Genomic DNA, 18,693 nt, shown 5'->3' with positions numbered 1-18,693 from the left:
ATTTTGATGGAAAACACAAATAATTAGAAAAGAATCAATCATCCTTCCCTCAGGAACACACAGGCTAGAAAACTGATAAAATCAGTATTCATTTCTATTGTCTAGTTAAAGATGCATAGCCCAACATAAAATTTCATATTCATTTTATATCTGTGGGGAATTGGATGCCCAGATATTAAGTCTAAATATTCAGTATTCAGTTTAGAGGAACTTAAATGGATGCACATTAACTATGCTTAAAATCTCATACAGAAGAATTTAACCATTTGGAAAAAAATCTAGAAAAATAAAAATTCTTTCCAGGGGCATTAGAGAAGAAATTCAAGCAGCTTTGTTGTTTACTTTTTCTTTTCAATTTTATCACAAGAACACAAGGTTTTCAAGATCATCCCTGGTTGTTGTACAAGAGAATGCTAATGAGGTTCTTTGCATTAGGCATACTTGGTCTGTATATTTATTTACTTTTGCATGAGTTCTTTTTTTTTTTTAAGTGCCCATTTCTGAGCCTCTAGATGTTTAAGCATGTAGGAAATTATACATGAGCCTTCAGCTTTACTTAAATACATAAACATATGTGTATACACATGTGTAATTTGGTGAGCAGGAGCTGAACTCTTCACAATTTTGCCTTCATTGGGTATCAAGGTAGGGTGCTACCTGGTAATTTCAATAAAACTGGGGTAAGAAGCTGCAATTCACATGAAAAGGGCAACTTTCTTTTTAACCGATTATTACCTTTTGTGCCTTAATTGGAAACAAAGTGCTGATGAAATGTGTCCACTCTGGTGCAGAGTAGAAAGTTGCAGTGGATGCAGGAGTTGTGAGTGTGGGCTTCAAGGTCAGGGTTAAATTCCTAGTCACTCATTAGAGTTGCGGCCTTACCAAGTTGCTTTCCCCCAATGAGTTTCAGTTTTATCTTTAAGTGAGCATTCTGATAGTACCTCCCACTAACTCAAGTCTCAGCCAAGGCATTATTAACATTTTGGGCTAAATAACTCTTTGATATCCAGTGTACTAAAAGAAATTTAGCAGCATCCAAGGGCTTTATCTACTAGATGCCAGTGTACCCCTTTCTCCAATTATGATAACCAAAAATGTCTCCAGACATTGCCAATGTGCCCTGCATGAGGGATACAAAATCATTGAGAGCCTCAGTATCAACCCTTCAAATACATTTAACACCTTTATCATTCACACTATCAGGGGTTCATAAAATAATTTATGCAAATTGATAAGCACATGCAGACAGTTGGTAGGAACAAAAAGAATACTGGATTTTATATTAGTATCTCAATTATACACAGAGGTCACAAGGAAAGAGAGACATACAGTAGGAAAAGAATTTGTCACAAAACAAGCAAACCCCAGAGAGTTTCCCAAATTATAGAGGGTCAACACTTGCAAAGGCTTTAAAGGTTATTTTTAATAATACAGTCAAGGAGGGCCTCCTCGGTGGCGCAGCGGTTGAGCGCTGGGTTGCGAAACTGCGTGCGGCCTCTGCGGCGCTGGTTCGATCCCCGGCTGCTCCCCGGCCACCAGAGGAGGGTCCCACATGACGTGCAGACCTCTCCTGCCGCCCGCTGCTCCCCTCAGCAGTGTACTTCGGTCCTTCTGCCTGCTCTGCTCCCCGCTCTGGCTCTGTTGAATTCTCTCACCCTCCCGCACTTCTGACTGTACCCAGTGCATGTATAAACAAAACAAACAAACAAACCAGCAAACAAATATATAAAGCATGCCTCTATAATAAAAAAAAAAATACAGTCAAGGAAATCAAAGTCAAAAAGTCAAATGTTAGGCCAAATGTCTGGAAAGCAAGCAATAGAAACAGGAAGAAAAATGTAATTTGTAATTAGTCTTCAAGGCCATGTTGAAAACTACATGGCATAATGCCCTTTATAGTTGAAGATCATTTCATTTGTTAAAGAAGAGTAAGAGGAGAAAACAAAGAATTGGTGTAAAAGAAATGTCCTCTCCTCCTTTCTATCTAGGATAAATAATGGGGGGAAAGTTAGCTTATTTTCTATACCACCGATTAGCCAACTCACCATTTGCTTTCAGCCATTTTTTGGAATGAAGGTAACTCTCCAGCATCCTTTCATTGAACAGCATGTATCCCATTGGTTCAGAAATTATCACATCTACAGCCTCAGGAAGTGAGATTTCCTCAATTTTCCCTGGCAAAACAATGATCTTGTCTGAAAGGCGGTTATTTTTCACAAGCATCTACAAAAAAAAAAAAAAAAACCAGAATAGGATATTATTATTATACACAACCTCCTGAAAAACTTAAGTTTAATAGATTAAGGAGGGACAGTACAATAGGGGTGAGAGGGAACCAATACATTTTTTCCTGTAAAATCTTTTAAAAATAAACTTATTTTTCTTGTATAAATATTTCCTGTTTGCAATAAATAGAAGATACATATATGGAACAAAATCACCTAGAATCATACCACATGCAAAAATAATTACTAACAGTTTGACATATATGTGTATATGTGGTCCTGGGTAAAGTTTATATATACATATGTATTTGGGGAGTTTTTTTTTAAATTAATGGTTTCAGCTTATTTCCCAGTGTTCTAGCAACAATAAAGATGCCAAGAAGCTCTGTATAATAATCTTGCACAAATTAACGATTCTGATCCTTATTAAATTATCCCTTGGTCTTTTGATTCCAAAAACTAATAATTCCATATTCATTAATTAACCTTTCTTTAGAAGTGCCTTTTACAGGTTTGTATTCATTTACTTTGATGTCCTCTTTATCCAATTTAATAACTTTGAACTCTCTTAAAAGAGGGAGCTTGAGGAGGTGTCTATTTAATATATTTTTTATATATTTCTTCTTAATGCCAAATAGGACATGGTGATGGCATTATTACATTTGTCTATGTCCTGAAAAATATTTCCTAATAAATAGGAGATTTACTTAGTATCTTATATGTACCAACATAGATAATACAGTACATTCCTTTTCAAGTATGGTTCCCTACGACTGTTAGATAACTGTATTTACATATAGTCAGAGACCTTCTATTTTCTATTTTTGTAACTTGATCTCTTTCTTCATGCAGCATATCATGCATTTGTGATATTCCTATTGCAGCTTCACAGTTTATGAGCACTCCTTTACATGCTTAAGGAATTTGACTCCTAGTCCTATCTTCTAAGGTGTTACTCACTAACATTGACCTGATAAGCTTAATAATTGTCTTTTCTTTATTTTTTTCTTACATTATAATAATTTGTGAATCATTTACCTTCCTATGTCATTTGGGGGGTACAACGCCATCCTGCCATATGTGCTTATGTTTCACACACCTGCCACTAAAATGCCCTGCTGATGTTTTACCCCCTTTCCTCCTCCCTTTGCCTCTGGTAACCAACAGAATCTAAGAATTATTTTTGCTGTACTTGGCCAGTTTATTTTGATAATAACCCACAAATAAGCAAACTATCCAGTGACTCTCTTACACTTACTGGCTTAAAAATTTCACTTAGCAAAATCACCTCAACATCTCCAAAGCTGTCATTATATAAATGCTAATTTTAAACTCCAAAATAATTTCTGATTTAAGGGAAAAGGATGAAGAAAAATATATGAATGTCATCCAATATCAACATTTATTCATATGCAAGGACTTGAGGAATTCCAGTCTATCATCGTTCCACAAATGAAGTCAAGTTTGTGGGTGTCTGTGGAGGAAGGTCTGAAAGGTAATGCTCGGGTGCCCTGCTGTTCTCTGTAATTTCTCCTCCAGGAGAGTCCACTCATCTGTCTGGCTCTAACTATGACTCCACTGTGGGTGACTGTCCAAACTACACCTTTATGTGTGTTTTCTCACTTGTGTTCCAGCCATCACCTGGACTTCTACTCTAGTGTGCTTGGTCATCAACTCAACATCATCAAATGAAAACCAACCTCAATTCTTTAATACTAGTCATTCCTCTCAATTTCTCTCAAAGTCTTTACATAATCTTGTATTTCCTTGATTTTCTTTTGGTTACTAATGTCCAATGGGGAGCAGAACAGGCAGATCTACTGAAATACATTGCTAAGGGAGCAGTGGGTGCTGTATGTGGGTTAGCTTAGTTCCCTGGCCAGGGATCAAACTCAGGCTGTTGTGGTGGTAGTGCTGAGACTTAACCCCTAGACCACCAAGGAGGCCCTACTTGTAAGGGTTTCTTAATCATATTGCTCTACTGCCTGCCAGAAAGGTAATTTGATTTCTAAATTTTAAGTCCTATCTAAATTCTGTTTATGGGATGGAAAGTTATTTATACAATCTCAGTTTATAAAACTGCATTGTTGACTAGATTGGGATGTTAGAAAAGTAGTTTTTCTGTCTAAGTTTTGAAGGAGGGCTCAATATAGAATATATTTGGACTTCATATGGAGAATTTATAGAAAATAATCCTAGACTCTGGAATCCTCAGGAAGATCAGATAAATGACTTCTTCAAAGAAGACTTTATGAGCTGTTTGAATGTAGGTTCCTATGAGTTGGCTACAAATTGGCCACTCATGGGCAACTGTGACCTATTTGCTATCTGCAAATCACAGCAGAGCATTCCTTGACTATCTGTGTCCCAGGCAGCCCCTGGGATGCCTAGGCTGCTGTAGAACTGATTATATGACTAACTCCACAGTAGTCTCAGGATAACTCTGCCTGTGATAACATCAAATACTTTGCTGATGCAAATGTCTTGACATATGGTCCATGATGTCCCCTTTCTGTTCCTTGTAAAACTTTGCCCCCCATTCCAATCCCACCCTCCAGAACTTGGATCTCATACTATTGTCACATGATCAGCTTTAACTAGCCTGTATGCTTTCAGTAAATGGCACAAGAACTATTGCTTGAGTAGCAGAGTCTTGCCTTGTAAACCTGCTCCACGACTAGTGTGCTTCATTCATCATCTTTCCCACCACTGCAAAGTGGCAATGTTACAAGGCAATTTGGGTTTCACAGGAAGAAATTCTGCTTCTCATTAGTCTCACTAGTAAAGAAGACCATGCAGAAAAGTGAGCAAATGGGCGTGCTTATTGGTCACTGAACCTTATTACTCACCTACTTTTAGGCAAACTCTAAGAACACTAGATCAGGAATCTGAAGATATGGATTGTGGCCCTACCTTCACTACCAAAGTGCTTTGTGGCCTTGGAGAAATAATTTGAACCCTCTAAATTTTAGCTTTTTGTCCTGCAAATTAGAGTTAAAACTTAAGTTGTTCTATGGCTCCTTAGTTCTAACACTTTACACTTAGAAAAAAGCAAAATTGCCCCAAAAATGTGTTCTAGTAATGTGTGAAGATAGAATTTAAGATCAAATAATTTTGGAACTTCCTTCTAATATATATTCCTCTTACAAACTTACAGAATCCAACAGCAAGTTAATTAATAGATTTGAGGAATTCTAAAGTAAAGAAACTGTTTTTTTACTTGGTTAAGTCAAAGGCATCCAAGCTTATTTGAATATTTTGTATTTTTTCTCTCCCCTGAGTTTTTATTTACCTCTCATAAATCAACCTTCAGGAAACAATGAAAATAGGTATTTGATTATCTTAGGCTTGAATACAATTCCCTGACAAACATATTTGAAAGTAGGTCATAAAGTCAGTAAGAACAATTAATTGCAGATACGAAACATGCTATTTGACTAAGTCTTGCTGCCTCCCTCATCTTTGGTTTACAACAGTCTCAACACAGATAATTTTAGGTTAGCCTATCACTTCATGTACATTGTCCCCAAACTGAAATTAGGTAGACCTATCCTTTTCAGGAAAAAATGAACTTCAATAGTTCCCTCCAAGTGTTGGAAAAGGCCTTTAACCCAGAGGAAGGCTTCATTATTCATTGCTGCACAGGTTTTCCCAGTGTGATTTAATCCTTCTCTAAGAGATCAGGCTAGAGGGAGATTCCCAACAAATGCTCTTTTTCCCCAAAACCCATCAAGATACAAGATACATCATATCCTCATTTTGCTCCTGTTTCCTTGTTATTAAATTGGTTTTTGAAAGTCTGTGTCAATAATTTTGTCACTCTTACCAGTTGTTTAAAGAATACACACACACACACACACACACATGCACGCACAACTCTGAGGTGGTGGCAGCAACAGAATTCATCTTTTCAGTTTCATAGTAACAAAAATGACAGGACAGTAGTTTCATTGGTATGCTGCTCTTCTTGTCTTATTTCGGAGGTTTTTCATTGAGCTATGTGTGTTTAATGTGTTTATTTATGCTGTTCAGTTTGGAAGATTAATTAGTGTTCAAAGATATAGGATTTAATACATTCTGTCTCAAGGCAAAGAACGATTTTTTTTGGGTAAGAGACTTGGGTACTAGCCTTAAGTCCTCCACTTACACAGTAAGACTTCCAAGACACAATTTCTTGGAAGTTCATTTCTTTGCCCCTATAATGAGAATAATGATAGCACGTACTTCTTAGTGCTATTTCAAGGATCAAATCAAATGACAGAAGAAAAGGAAAATATAGATGAAAGAGACTAGAAATTAAATAGAGTAAGAATTTACAACTGGATCAAGAAGACATGGTATATATACACAATGGAATACTATTCAGCAATCAAAAAAGATAAACTAATGCCATTTGCAGCAACATGGATGGAGCTAGAAGGGATAATGCTCAGTAAAATAAGTCAGAAGGAAAAAGAAAAATATTGGATGGTTTCACTTATAGGAGGAATATAGGAGAGCCAAATAAGGGATCAGGGAAAAAAATAGTAACCATAAAAAATGCAACAAAACAAAAAACAGCAACTATAAATAAGAGACATTCTGTGGTGTTGGAGGGGGTAGGGATCAAAACAAAGGCAGGAAGCACAAGGGACTATGGTTATGGTGCATGGATGAATTGGTAGTGGAAATTCTATGGGGACTATGCCTAAGAAAAGAAAGCAAACATTGTACAAAAATGAACAATGATATAAAATATATATAAATAAAAAAAGAATAAGAATTTAAAGATGAGGTGATAAAGAAAGAGAATTCAGATTTAAAGGAAAGAATTTTAAGCCCAAGGAAACAGAGCTACATACTTAAAGAATAATATCAACATATAACCAATATACAGGGAAAGAATATTACCATTGGAAAACCATTTGGCATTATTCAATAAACCAAAAAGGTGCTTATCCTACATCTTAGACATATTACCCACTAGAAGTATATATTCTAGAAAGATTTTGAATGTCCATAATTTTTTTATAATACTGGTTGTTATAAAACAAAAATTGTAAACTAAATCAGAAATAACAATTAACAAGGAAATGAATAAATGGCAGTATATCTGTACTATGAGTACCATTCAACAGTGAGAAAGAATTACAGGGACATGTATTACAATAAATAAATTTGATAAGCAAAATTTTAAGGGGGATAAAAAGCAGGTTACTGAATAGGTAATATGATTACTTTTATAAAAAATGTCAAATGTATTTAAAAGTTACCTATTGATTAGGATATACTAAACTATTATTTAAACTCCTATGTTAAACTAAAAACCTCATGATGTTGGCACCTTTATAGGAGTAAATGGAAGGTATAGAATCTGGGAGAGGCATGCAGGAATTTTAATATATAGTCATATTATCTTAGTTCTTAAGCTGGATTGGGGGGATATATGCATTTATTTGGTTAGTTTCCTTTACACCTTGTATTTATATTCACTTTTGTTTTCTGTACACAGGATATATTTTATAGTAGGAAAATTGAAACTGTGTTATTAACAGAAAGGTTTGAGATTATCCCAATGAATGCAGATTTAAAAAGACAAATGAAAATCTGCAAGCAGAAAGAAGATAATAGTTCAAAGCAAAGGAGCATAAAGTTGTATTAAAAATTTAGAAAAATGGAATAGAAAAATAACTCAAAGATATATTAAAGAACATTTACCTGAAATAAAAATCTAGATCTGTTCACAGAAAAATATAAAGTAGTCAAAGGAAATTTTCATACTGTATTAATAACATGAAAATATACTCTGCTAAATATTTTGAATTTAAAGAAAAAAGAATGAAATTTGGGGGCATCTAGGCAAAAAAAAATCTTGAAAATTAAAGAAAATCAGTCTAATTTTGATTCCTCTATAGGACATCCATTTTAAGAAGGCAACAGGACATCTACAAAACTTAGAAGAAAAACATGTGTTGAAGAAAAGATTAAATCCATAGAAAGTAATACAGTTATGAAAGAGCTGAGGGTATATAGCACACATACACCCTTCTTCAAAAAATGCTTTGCTAAAGAGAAAAAAAATCACATGATTAAGAAATAAATAAAGAACTTTAGTAAAACTGCTATAATAAAAAGATTAATATTAGAAATCAATCCATTTGACAACAGAACAAATGCTGAACAACTGCAAGAATTGTGGTTATATTTCAATGGCAATTACATTATCCTGGCAATATGAAAATAATATATAACTAACAAATGGGAAAGTGGAGGGAGTTGATGAGGGTGTTAATGACTTAATTTCTTTCATAGGAAAAATCAAATTTTTATCAATAGGTATTAAAAAATTCTAATTTCTTAATGTTTTAGAAGAATCCTTTAGAAATCAATTCTTTTGGTGAAGAAGCACTGATTTAAAGTTTAACAACTTTTTTTATCTGTTTATTTTCCTCCTTTTATATTCAGTAAAAGTATTGAGTACTTTTATTTCATATATTACAGGTCATATAATCTCATTTTCCTAAATGAGCCATCTTATCATTGTATATTGGCATAGAAAAAGTCCAGTATGTTTACCAATAATAATAATGATTACTATGGGTGGCTTAAATCTTCGTCAAATTTCTGAATTGCTTAATTTCTTTATAATAAAGTACTATTTTAATAAAACTACCAAAGTGATTTTTCCTTAACAAAAAATATTAGTGAAATCAGAGATTTCAGTAAATATATCTGGCTCCTCTTTTTTTTCTGAGATTTCACAGAAATGCATGAAATTATATGTCAGAAAGAAATCTTAACATGCATACACCGTAAAAAAGGCTAGCAATGGAGAAGACAGTTTGAGAGAATCCTACGAGAGTAAAAGCAGATTGGACTGGATTGGATTGATGGAAAAAACAGAACACATTATGAACTGCTTCTCTGTCAGATCTAAGGAAGGTTTCCTGTGGGGGAGTGTCAGATAAAAATTCAAAATTTGAATCAGTAAATGCCAAGAGTACATGCAGTGCATCAGCTGGGCCAGTACAGCCCACCTTCCACTTCTCTCTCCACCTCAGGTATATGCACTCTGTCAGGCTAACATCACCTGATTTTATGCCCTGGCAATACTTCCAAGTACTGCTTTTTGTGCTGTGTCTTAGTAGAGATCCTAGTGTGGACACTGAAGGCAGAAAGAGAGACAGAGACAAGCTTGGGATAACTCTCAATTCAGATTTCAAGAGAATACTATATGTGGAAGTGCCACTCAAAGTTCCATTCCTGAAGATAAAACAATTATATTGGTATTAGTGCAGGTCCCTCAGCTCCAGCGAGGGAAGCTTACTTGTCAGTCAATACATCCACCCCACGCAGACAAAGGTTTTGGTCACTTCTCCCTTTTAATATAAAGACCTGCGTGGAACACTGGTCCATAGTGACTATCTATTGTCAGCAACCTTGCTCATTCTTCATTCATCAACTACAAGGGTCTCCTGACACTGGAGGAAGGAGAAAGTTGTAGCTTAATAAATAGAACAAGTGACTCCAAGGGAAACAGAAGACAAATATAGTTTTAATTATTAACCTTATAAAGTAGGATTTATATGGTCACAAAATAAGAAAAGGTGACTAGAAAATAAAAACTATTACTGGAAAATAACTCAGTTGATGAACTGTCAAACATTTTTAAGACTGAGGTAATGACCTGTAACAAAAATTTCAGGAAATATGACAACACAGCATACTCCAAAGAGATAGCTACCATAGAATAGTCAGTTTCATATGAAAACAATATAGTTAAATAAATAACAGGAAAAAAATTCCCTGAACTCATGAAAGATTAGTCTTTAGCTTGAGCATGAAGCAGACAGGTAGTTAAAAATGTCAGTCCACATCTAGATACATCATGGCAAAATTTGACAACCCTAGGAATAAAGAAAAAGACCCCCAAATGTTTAAAGTCTAAAAAAATCCACATGAGCATCAAATGAACAAGAAATATACTAATACCAGATTCTCATCAGCAACACAAGATTATGTTTACACAATGTTGGTTCACAACACTGTAAATGACTTAGAGGTACAGGTTCATACCTCTTCAGATATATGTTACCACACCACACTTATCACGAAGGTACTCATAGTCCTCCTCCACCATGGTCCACTGTGTCCCAGCCCCCACAATAATCTTGACAATCTAGCAAAATAATAAAATCAAGCAAAACTGGGAGTTAGGTCAGAAGAGGAAAGTTCCTCCTCTAATCTCCCAGGGGTGAAGAGTATATCCAGAGAAGGCAATTCAGGAAGCAGAAAATATGGGCAGTATAATGTTATCATGGTAATCAGCTAACAAACTTAATTTAAGTTCAGAGCAGTTCACACTAGGAAATGTCATTGGTAATGAGTGGGGTAGGTGGGAGATGATTCCTTTTTTTAAAAGGCCTTTCCATACTTTTGACTCCCCTTCCTCACATATAAGTATTACTTTCCCTTAAACAATGAGTAGTTCCCCAAAGAGCAGGCTCTCTAACCAACCTTTTCTTTATTCTCTCCTTTCAAATCCCATTCTCTATAGGTAATTTTGAATAACTGCTCAAATATTTTTTAAAAGCAATATTAAACTGTTAAAAATTTCACTGGCTTCCATTCACTTAATTAGAATATTTATGCTAAAGTTCTTTACTAACTGCCTGTTCTGACCATGTCACTATATAAATCAGGAAACTGAATCCTAGAGAGATTTTTGTCCAAGCCGAGGACATGTCACCAAGCAATGGCAGACTTGGAGGAAAGTGGTTATAGTTAGCAATGTGTGGTTTTTTTTTTTTTTTGTGGGACCCTCGCGGGCGGCTGGGGAATGAACCGGTGCTGCAGAGGCTGCGGGCAGCCTCGCAGCCCAGTGCTCAACCACTGCGCCACCAGGGGAGGCCCAGTTAGCAGTGTGTTTTAACAAGTTTAGTTCATAACTATTACTTGAGCATTATGACTTGGCTTTTTTATAAGAAGAGTCTGAAGAGGCAGAACCTGTGGTTAACTGTGTCTTCCTCTTTTCCCTTTCCCTCCCTCAGTGCACACCTGCCTCCTGCCTGTAATCAAGGTGAATGCTGAGCATTGCACATGACCCCTCCTGGGCCACTGGTGCTTAATTACCAGTGTGCAGAAAACAGGACCCTCTGAAATCTGCTGCCAAGAAAGAGTAAATGGGCCCCTGGAGGAACCAGCCAGAGATGTGAGTGCAAAATTGCAAACAAGAACTACTTGGCCAGGAAATGAGACAACACCCAGAGTGAGAAATACAGAGGATAACAGATGAGGGAGACAGGTGCAGAAGGAAGGGGGAAAGGCAAGAAAGAAACTTGTTCTTGTTTCTCTTTGGGGGTGATTTAAGAGCTGAGCCTGAGGAATCCAGAAGGTTTCTCTGTACCAAGCAAATAGTTGCCCCCCTGATCACTGCAGAATCTCCAAAGATGACAAAGGGAAGTCAGATGAAGCTTATATGAGGAAAATGCTGCCAATTCTATAGTTTGGTCATCAGCAAAATACACACACACAAAAAAAAACCCACATTGGCATTTTTAATACACATTGTTATTTTCTTTTGATGATGTTCCAGGATGCTCAGCAACCAGGGAAGAAAAACAGCAGAGAGGCAGATAAACTCTGTAGACCTGGAAAGAATACTTTGACTACGGTATAAAGTGAACACTAAAAATTTATAATATCTATAGAATTCAGAAGTGTGTGTGTGTAAAGGTGGATCTTTGTATAACCTATTAGGCAGCTTATTTGTTCTTGATTGGAAGGTAAGTTTTCCCTTCCAGATTATTAAGTATCTGGCAGCAGGTGCCATGTCTACTTTGCTCAGCTAGGAGAGTATCTGGCACATGGAAGGCATCCAAAAAGTAGCTGTTAATTACATAACCAAAGAAGATATGGCAGCTCTTGGAATTCAATTTTCTATCTTAGTTTGGAAAGTTGTTAGGCCACACTGGGTCAAGTTCAAAGAAAAAAATCATTTTTTGCCCTTCCCTCTTCTCTCTGTGCTAGTCCTCTGGCAGCAGGTAAATGGAGAATAAGTAGGTAAACAGAATTTTGAGAATTTTTTTATCCTAAAATGTTTGTGTATCTGGCAACATTTTTTATCCTAAAATGTTGGTGTATCAACCAACCCTAAATGTTGATGTATCTAGGAGACTTCTAAATGCATAAAAATGTTACTGAGTATCCTGTAAAGCATATCTATCAAGTATCTTTGCCTTACAGTGCCTTAGAGCTATTTTATAATTCTAAGAAAAACTAATGATATTGCAAGCATTTTTTTCCTTAGAAATGGAAAGGAGTTTTGTCTGTGGAATGCAACTGATTACTGATTACTGCCCTACAGATAGGCCATTCTTTTATCTATTTGTAATTCTTTTCCAGCATTCTTCATTGCCTATATATATCTGAATTCTCCTTTAAACAGGTTCTGACTGGGACAAAATTTTTGCACTCCATAAAACTGATAAGGAACTGATCACCAAGATACACAAAGAACTCAAATGAAAACAAAGTAACAAACAAAACAAAGTAACAAACAAAGTAACTCAACAAAAACAAAGTAAACAATCCAGTCAAAAAATGGGCAGAAGAACTTAAGCTACTACTCCAAAGGGAAATGCAAATGGCCAACAGGCATATGAAAAAATGTTAAACATCCCTCATAATCAGGGAAATACAAATTAAAATCACAATGAGATATCACCTTGTATCAGTAAGAATGGCACGCATTAAAAAAAAACTAGCAATGACAAATGTTGGCAAAGATGTGGTCAAAAAGTAAATCTATACTGCTGGTGGGAGTGCAAACTGGTCCACCTACTATGGAAAGCTATGTGGAGGTGTCTTAGGCTACTAAAAATGGAGCTACCCTATGACCCAGTAATTCTTGTAGGGATCTACCCAAAGGACTCAAAAACATTAATTCAAAAGAATACCTGTACCCCTATGTTTATTGCAGCACTATTTACAATAGGTAACATATGGAAATAACCCAAATGCCCAAAAATTGATGACTGGATGAAGAAGATGTGGTATCTATACACAACGGAATACTATTCAGCAATCAAAAAAATAGTGCTGCAATAAACTAATGCATTCATAGCAACATGGATGCAGCTAGAAGGAATAATGCTCAGTGAAACAAGTAAGAAGGAAAAAGAAAAATATTGGATGGTTTTATTTATAGGAGGAATATGGGGGAACCACACAAGGCATCAGGGGAAAAATAATAACAATATAAAACGCAATTAAACAAAAATAAATAAACAACTATAAATCAGAGACATTCTACAGGGGAGAGGGAGAGAGAAGGATCAAAACGAAGGAGAGAAGAGCACAGGGGATCATGGTGATGGCTCACAGGTGAATTGGTGGTGTAAATTCTATGGGGACTACATCTGAAAAAAGAAAGCAAAGACCATAAAAAATGAACAATGATGTAAAATATATATAAATAATTTATATAATAAAATATTTAAAAACTGAAATACATACTGTATTTCAGAGGATGAAATGAAGGTATCTATTTAAAAATAAAAAAAAAAATAAACAGGGCCTCCCAGGTGGCGCAGCGGTTGAGCGCTGGGTTGCGAAGCTGCCCGCGTCCTCTGTGGCGCCGGTTCGATCCCCGGCTGCTCCCCGGCCACCGGAGGAGGGTCCCACATGGCGCGCAGACCTCTCCTGCCGCCCGCTGCTCCCCTCAGCAGTGTGCTTCGGTCCTTCTGCCTGCTCTGCTTCCCGCTCTGGCTCTGGTGAATTCTCTCACCCTCCCGGCTTCTGACTGTACCCAGTGCATGTATAAACCAACCAAACAAACAAACAAATAGATAAATAAATAAGACATGCCTCTAGAAAAAATTTAAAAAAAAAATAAATAAAATAAACAGATTTAACATCTTACTGCTTACCTAGTAATAAGTTAAATACAATATTTGATAAATGTTCATTTAATTTTTATGAATCACAATTTTAATCTTAAAATGATCTTTTATCATATTAACATATCATTTTTTACTTTAGATCAGGGACTCAATTTATTTTACACTCTCTTCATGACTTATTTCCCTTCTCTTCTGTGTATGATGTGGTACAGAGCAGTTAAGGGTACTTGCTTATGAAACAAAAGACCTGAGTTCAAGACTCTGCTCTTCCATTTCCTAGTAAGCGTGGTCAAATTAATGAATCGCAATTGTCAGTTTCCATATATGTAGCATAGGAATAATATTAGCACTGGCTTCATGGGGTGCATTGCTTGGCAAGTGGCAGTGCATAACAGATGCTAGCTGTTATCCCTTCTTTTTTTTTTCCCTATTATGCATGAGCCAGGCTTTTAGAGACCAGTTTTTAGTTGGAGAGGGGCTATCACTATAGAGTTGAGGTTACCAGGCAATAATTCTCCTTGATCATAGGTTTTTCTTTCTACTTTTTACCCTGAAACCCTCAAACAATTTTTACTTTGTGTGGCAACTGATAACTGCCTATCCAACATCCATTCTTCCCTTTTATCTTACTACTAAAATACCTATATTACTGGGGGCAACAATGTATCAACTAAAATAATGTATTTCCAGTTTCCATTGATGGGTAAACATGGATAAGTAAGATCTGGCCTATGAGATGTAAGCATAAATTATTTGGAGGGACTTCAGGAAGGTTTTTTTCAAAAATTTGGGAGGGGAAACCCAGAAATAGATATTTTTGAGTCTTTAATTCATCCTATATCATAGAACATGGATTTGTTGGCTAAAGCTCCAGCAGTCTTGGACATTAAGGTGACTTTCAGGCAATGAACTATATACCAGATAGTGTGGTAGGAAGATCTAAAGAACCTGGGCTCTCCAGATTTTGTAAAGCTGCCATGTTGCCTTAAAGTTCCCTTCAACAGGCTTCTTTTACAGGAGTTTAAAAAACCTCTTCCGGGGCCTCCCTACTGGCGCAAGGGGTTAAGCACTGCACTATGAAGCAATCCACAGCCTCTGCAGCACCAGTTCAATCCCCAGCCAGCCAGGGAGCAACCCACATGACGCAGCAGATCTTTCCCATCTCGCCTGCTGCTCCCCTCAGCAGTGTATTTCATTCAGTCTCCCTGTTCTGTACCCCACTCTGTCTCTGGTGGGTCCTCTCACCCCCCACCCCCACACTCTGGCCTGACCCCAGCTCTTATATGCATAAACAAATCTCAAAAAAAAAAAAAAACCTCCTCTGTGTTTAAGTCAGTGTTAATTTGGATTTTCTGTTACATGAGGATGAAGCAACAGATAAATGTTGAAGGCACTATTCAGCCCATGGAGCTTCTCAACTAAGATGGTCATAACAGAATTGTAGCAATTTCTACCTTTTGCTACCTATATTTGAGTTACTTGGGGGCTCCAAGAGAGCATGCAGGGGTAGGGGATATGTATGGAAGAGCAAAGTGTCTTCTTTTCTACCTATATCTCCTTTTATACAAATGAGTACATTTCCCCATTAAGAAATTTTTTCTATCATGAGTAATCCTCATGGGGTAGTGGATGTGAGTATCCACCACAATTGTGGGCTTCAGAATAATGTTACATTTGGTATATGAATAGAAAATCAATTTTCATTTACTCCTCTGAGCAGATATATCAATAGTTATATGCTTATATAACCACAGTTACAGTGACATATGATTTTACATATACATTTATATTTGATGACTTTGCTTTTGGTAAAATCAATGATAATAGTAGACCTTGACCTCTCACAAATTATTATTATCTCATATATACTCTAAAACACTGTGAGAGCCATTATTATTAATGCTTCTACTTATAGACATGGAAACTGAAGTTCAAATTGATTAAATCTATCATGGTTACTATTTCTTTATAGCAATTGGTCACTGAGGAAATTCAACTGAACTGCATTTTTTTAATAGAAAAAGTGATTTTAAAGTTTATACCATAGGACTATTACAAATTAGAGCTTTTAATACATACAAATGACTGACAAATTATATGCTTGACTTGGCTGATTTAGAAACTGTCAAAATATACCAGCAAACTAGTTAGGCCAAAAACAAAGTAAAACTTTAAAAATTATATGTGTCTATAAAGTAATTCTGACAAAGCAACATTCTGATAATTTAAATGTGAATGAACTGGGGTTATTTGGATTTTATTTGCCACCAAATGTTATTGTAAGTATATAAACTGTCTCAGGTTTTACTGAAATGCAAATGATTCATCTTCTCAATTGGTTTCTCCTCAAATGTGAAATTCAGCTAATTAGCCCATCCTTGGCTCTGAGAATAACCAGAGACTTGGGAATATCTGGAGGCCAAATCTGTAGCCAGCACTGCAGAGCTTTGAAGAGATAGCAGATGAGTAAATGGAATCATTCCTTCATAGTAAAGGCTGATAAAATGCATATGTTACAAAAACGTAGGCAAGGCATTGTGAATTTTTCTTCTTTAGGTCCTTCTTAAGTAGAGTACCTAGTCTAAAAAAGTTGTTCATGAAAATAAATCACTTTTCTAAAGGGTCAAATAGCCACTGTTATGAATGGATGAGAGTATTTATGACAACCCAACACAGTTACAAAAGGAAAGTGTTAGCTCCATGGCTCTCCATTATAAAGAGAATGTAATTAGGAACTTAAAGATAAGCTATAGTGGTGCAGTAGACCTCTAGTAAGTAATTAGGTCTGATTAAAACACATTTACTCTACTCTTAAAACAAGACGCTTAGAATCTGCATCTTGATTCCTCCTTCTCCATGCCACCTCCCTTGTAACAGGATTTTTAACAAGACCGGAGGTTTCAAAAATTCTTCCACATTGACATTCCCCTCTGCTTCAGAGAAATATGTAGTCACGATTTGGACAGAGTGACCCAGATCAAGCATCTTTATTCCACGATGAACCCAAAACATATTGCCTCACTTAAGCTTGCCAAAAATTTTTTTCATACATAGCCAGTTAAATGTCTTTCTGAGTTGTTCCACCTTCACTGTGTTTTGGCAAGCTCTTTCGGCAAGTGAATTGCTGATATACTTCTGGAAGACCCATGCCGATGTATCCCCTTCCTTCTCCTATCTCTTTTCCCCTTACCTCCTATTCCCTCTGGTAACCAATATCTTTTCCACAGAGTCTAATGATTATTTTTGTTGTGTTTTGCCAGTTTGCTTCCTTTAGTTATTTATAGTCCACAAATGAGTGAAACCGTCTGGTGACTGTCTTTCACTTTCTGATTTACTTCATTTAGCAAACCACCTCAAGATCCATCCATTTTGATCCAAAATGTACTATTATATCTTTTTTTTTTTTTTAACAGCTGAGTGCTTCTTTATCTAGCCATCTGTTAGGGTAGCCTCATGATGTGGCTATTGTGTGTAATGCTGACATGAACATTAGGGGTGCATCTCTTTCTTTGTACTAGTTTTCACATTCTAGCAGTGGTATTGCTCATTAACATTTCCATTTTGATTCTTTATAAGGAATATCCAAACCATTTTTCCATAGATGATGCATCAAATTACATTGCAACCAACAGTGGACAAAGGTTCCTTTTTTTCCATATCATCACCAACATTGTTGTTTCCATTTTCTTTGACATAGGACATGCTCATAGGGGTGAGGCAATATTTCATTATAGCTCTGATTTTCATTTTCATTGTAATAAGTGATGTTGAGCATTTTATCACGTGCCTGTAGGTCATCTGATTATCTTCTTTGGAGAAGGGTCTATTTAAGTCATTGGCCCATTTTATTTTCTTTTGCCAATTGTTTGATTGGGTTGTTTTTTGATCAGTGTAACTCACCATGTCAACAAATTAAAGATAAAAATCATATAATCATATAAGTAGATGCAGAGAAAGCATATAGTAAGAATCAACACTGACTTATGAGAAAAACCTAAAAAAATGGGCTTAGAAGGAACATACCTCAACATAAAAAAGGTCAGATGTGACAAACCCACAGCTAACATCAAACTAAATGGTGAGAAACTGAAAGTTTTTCCTCTAAGATCAAAGACATGTCTGTCTACTTTCACCACTCCTTTTCAACATATCACTGGAGGTCCTAACTAAAGCAGTTAGGTGAAAGACAGATATTAAATAAATTCAAATTGAGAAAGAAGTGAACTATCACTACTTTCAGATGATATGATGCTCTACACAGAAAATCCTAAAGACCACACTAAAAATCTGTTTGAAACAATAAGCCAATATAACAAAGTGACAGGTTACAAAATCAATCTACAGAAATCAATTGTGTTCCTACATGCAAACAACAAACTAGAAGGAAAGAAATAAAAAAAAATCCTATTTAGTATCACATCAAAAGGAGTTAAATATCTGGGAATAAACTTAACAAAACAGGTGAAGTATCTGTATGATGAAATCTATAGTACACCGTAGAAAGAAGTAAGATATAAGAAATTGGAAAGATATTCCTGTTCATGGATTAGAAGAATTAACATAGTCAATATGATCATATTACCCAA

General features: G+C 35.9%; 1 protein-coding gene across 1 annotated transcript in view; it reads right to left on the bottom strand.

The window, feature by feature from the left end:
• The window catches only part of LOC311172851 (histone-arginine methyltransferase CARM1-like), a gene marked incomplete at its 3' end in the record, with an annotated part of 104,552 nt that overhangs the window by 31,838 nt on the left and 54,021 nt on the right, over positions 1 to 18,693 (bottom strand). Inside the window, exon 3 of the mRNA XM_084236384.1 lies at positions 2,046 to 2,223. Coding sequence (XP_084092510.1) covers positions 2,046 to 2,223 — 178 coding nt within the window. The remainder of the gene's footprint in view (positions 1 to 2,045; positions 2,224 to 18,693) is intronic.

Source organism: Talpa europaea (genome assembly GCF_964194135.1).
Source record: "Talpa europaea genome assembly, chromosome: 7".
In the NCBI taxonomy this organism is placed as follows: domain Eukaryota; kingdom Metazoa; phylum Chordata; class Mammalia; order Eulipotyphla; family Talpidae; genus Talpa; species Talpa europaea.
Note: the sequence above shows the minus strand (reverse complement) of the source record. Positions and strands in the feature narration are given on the sequence as shown.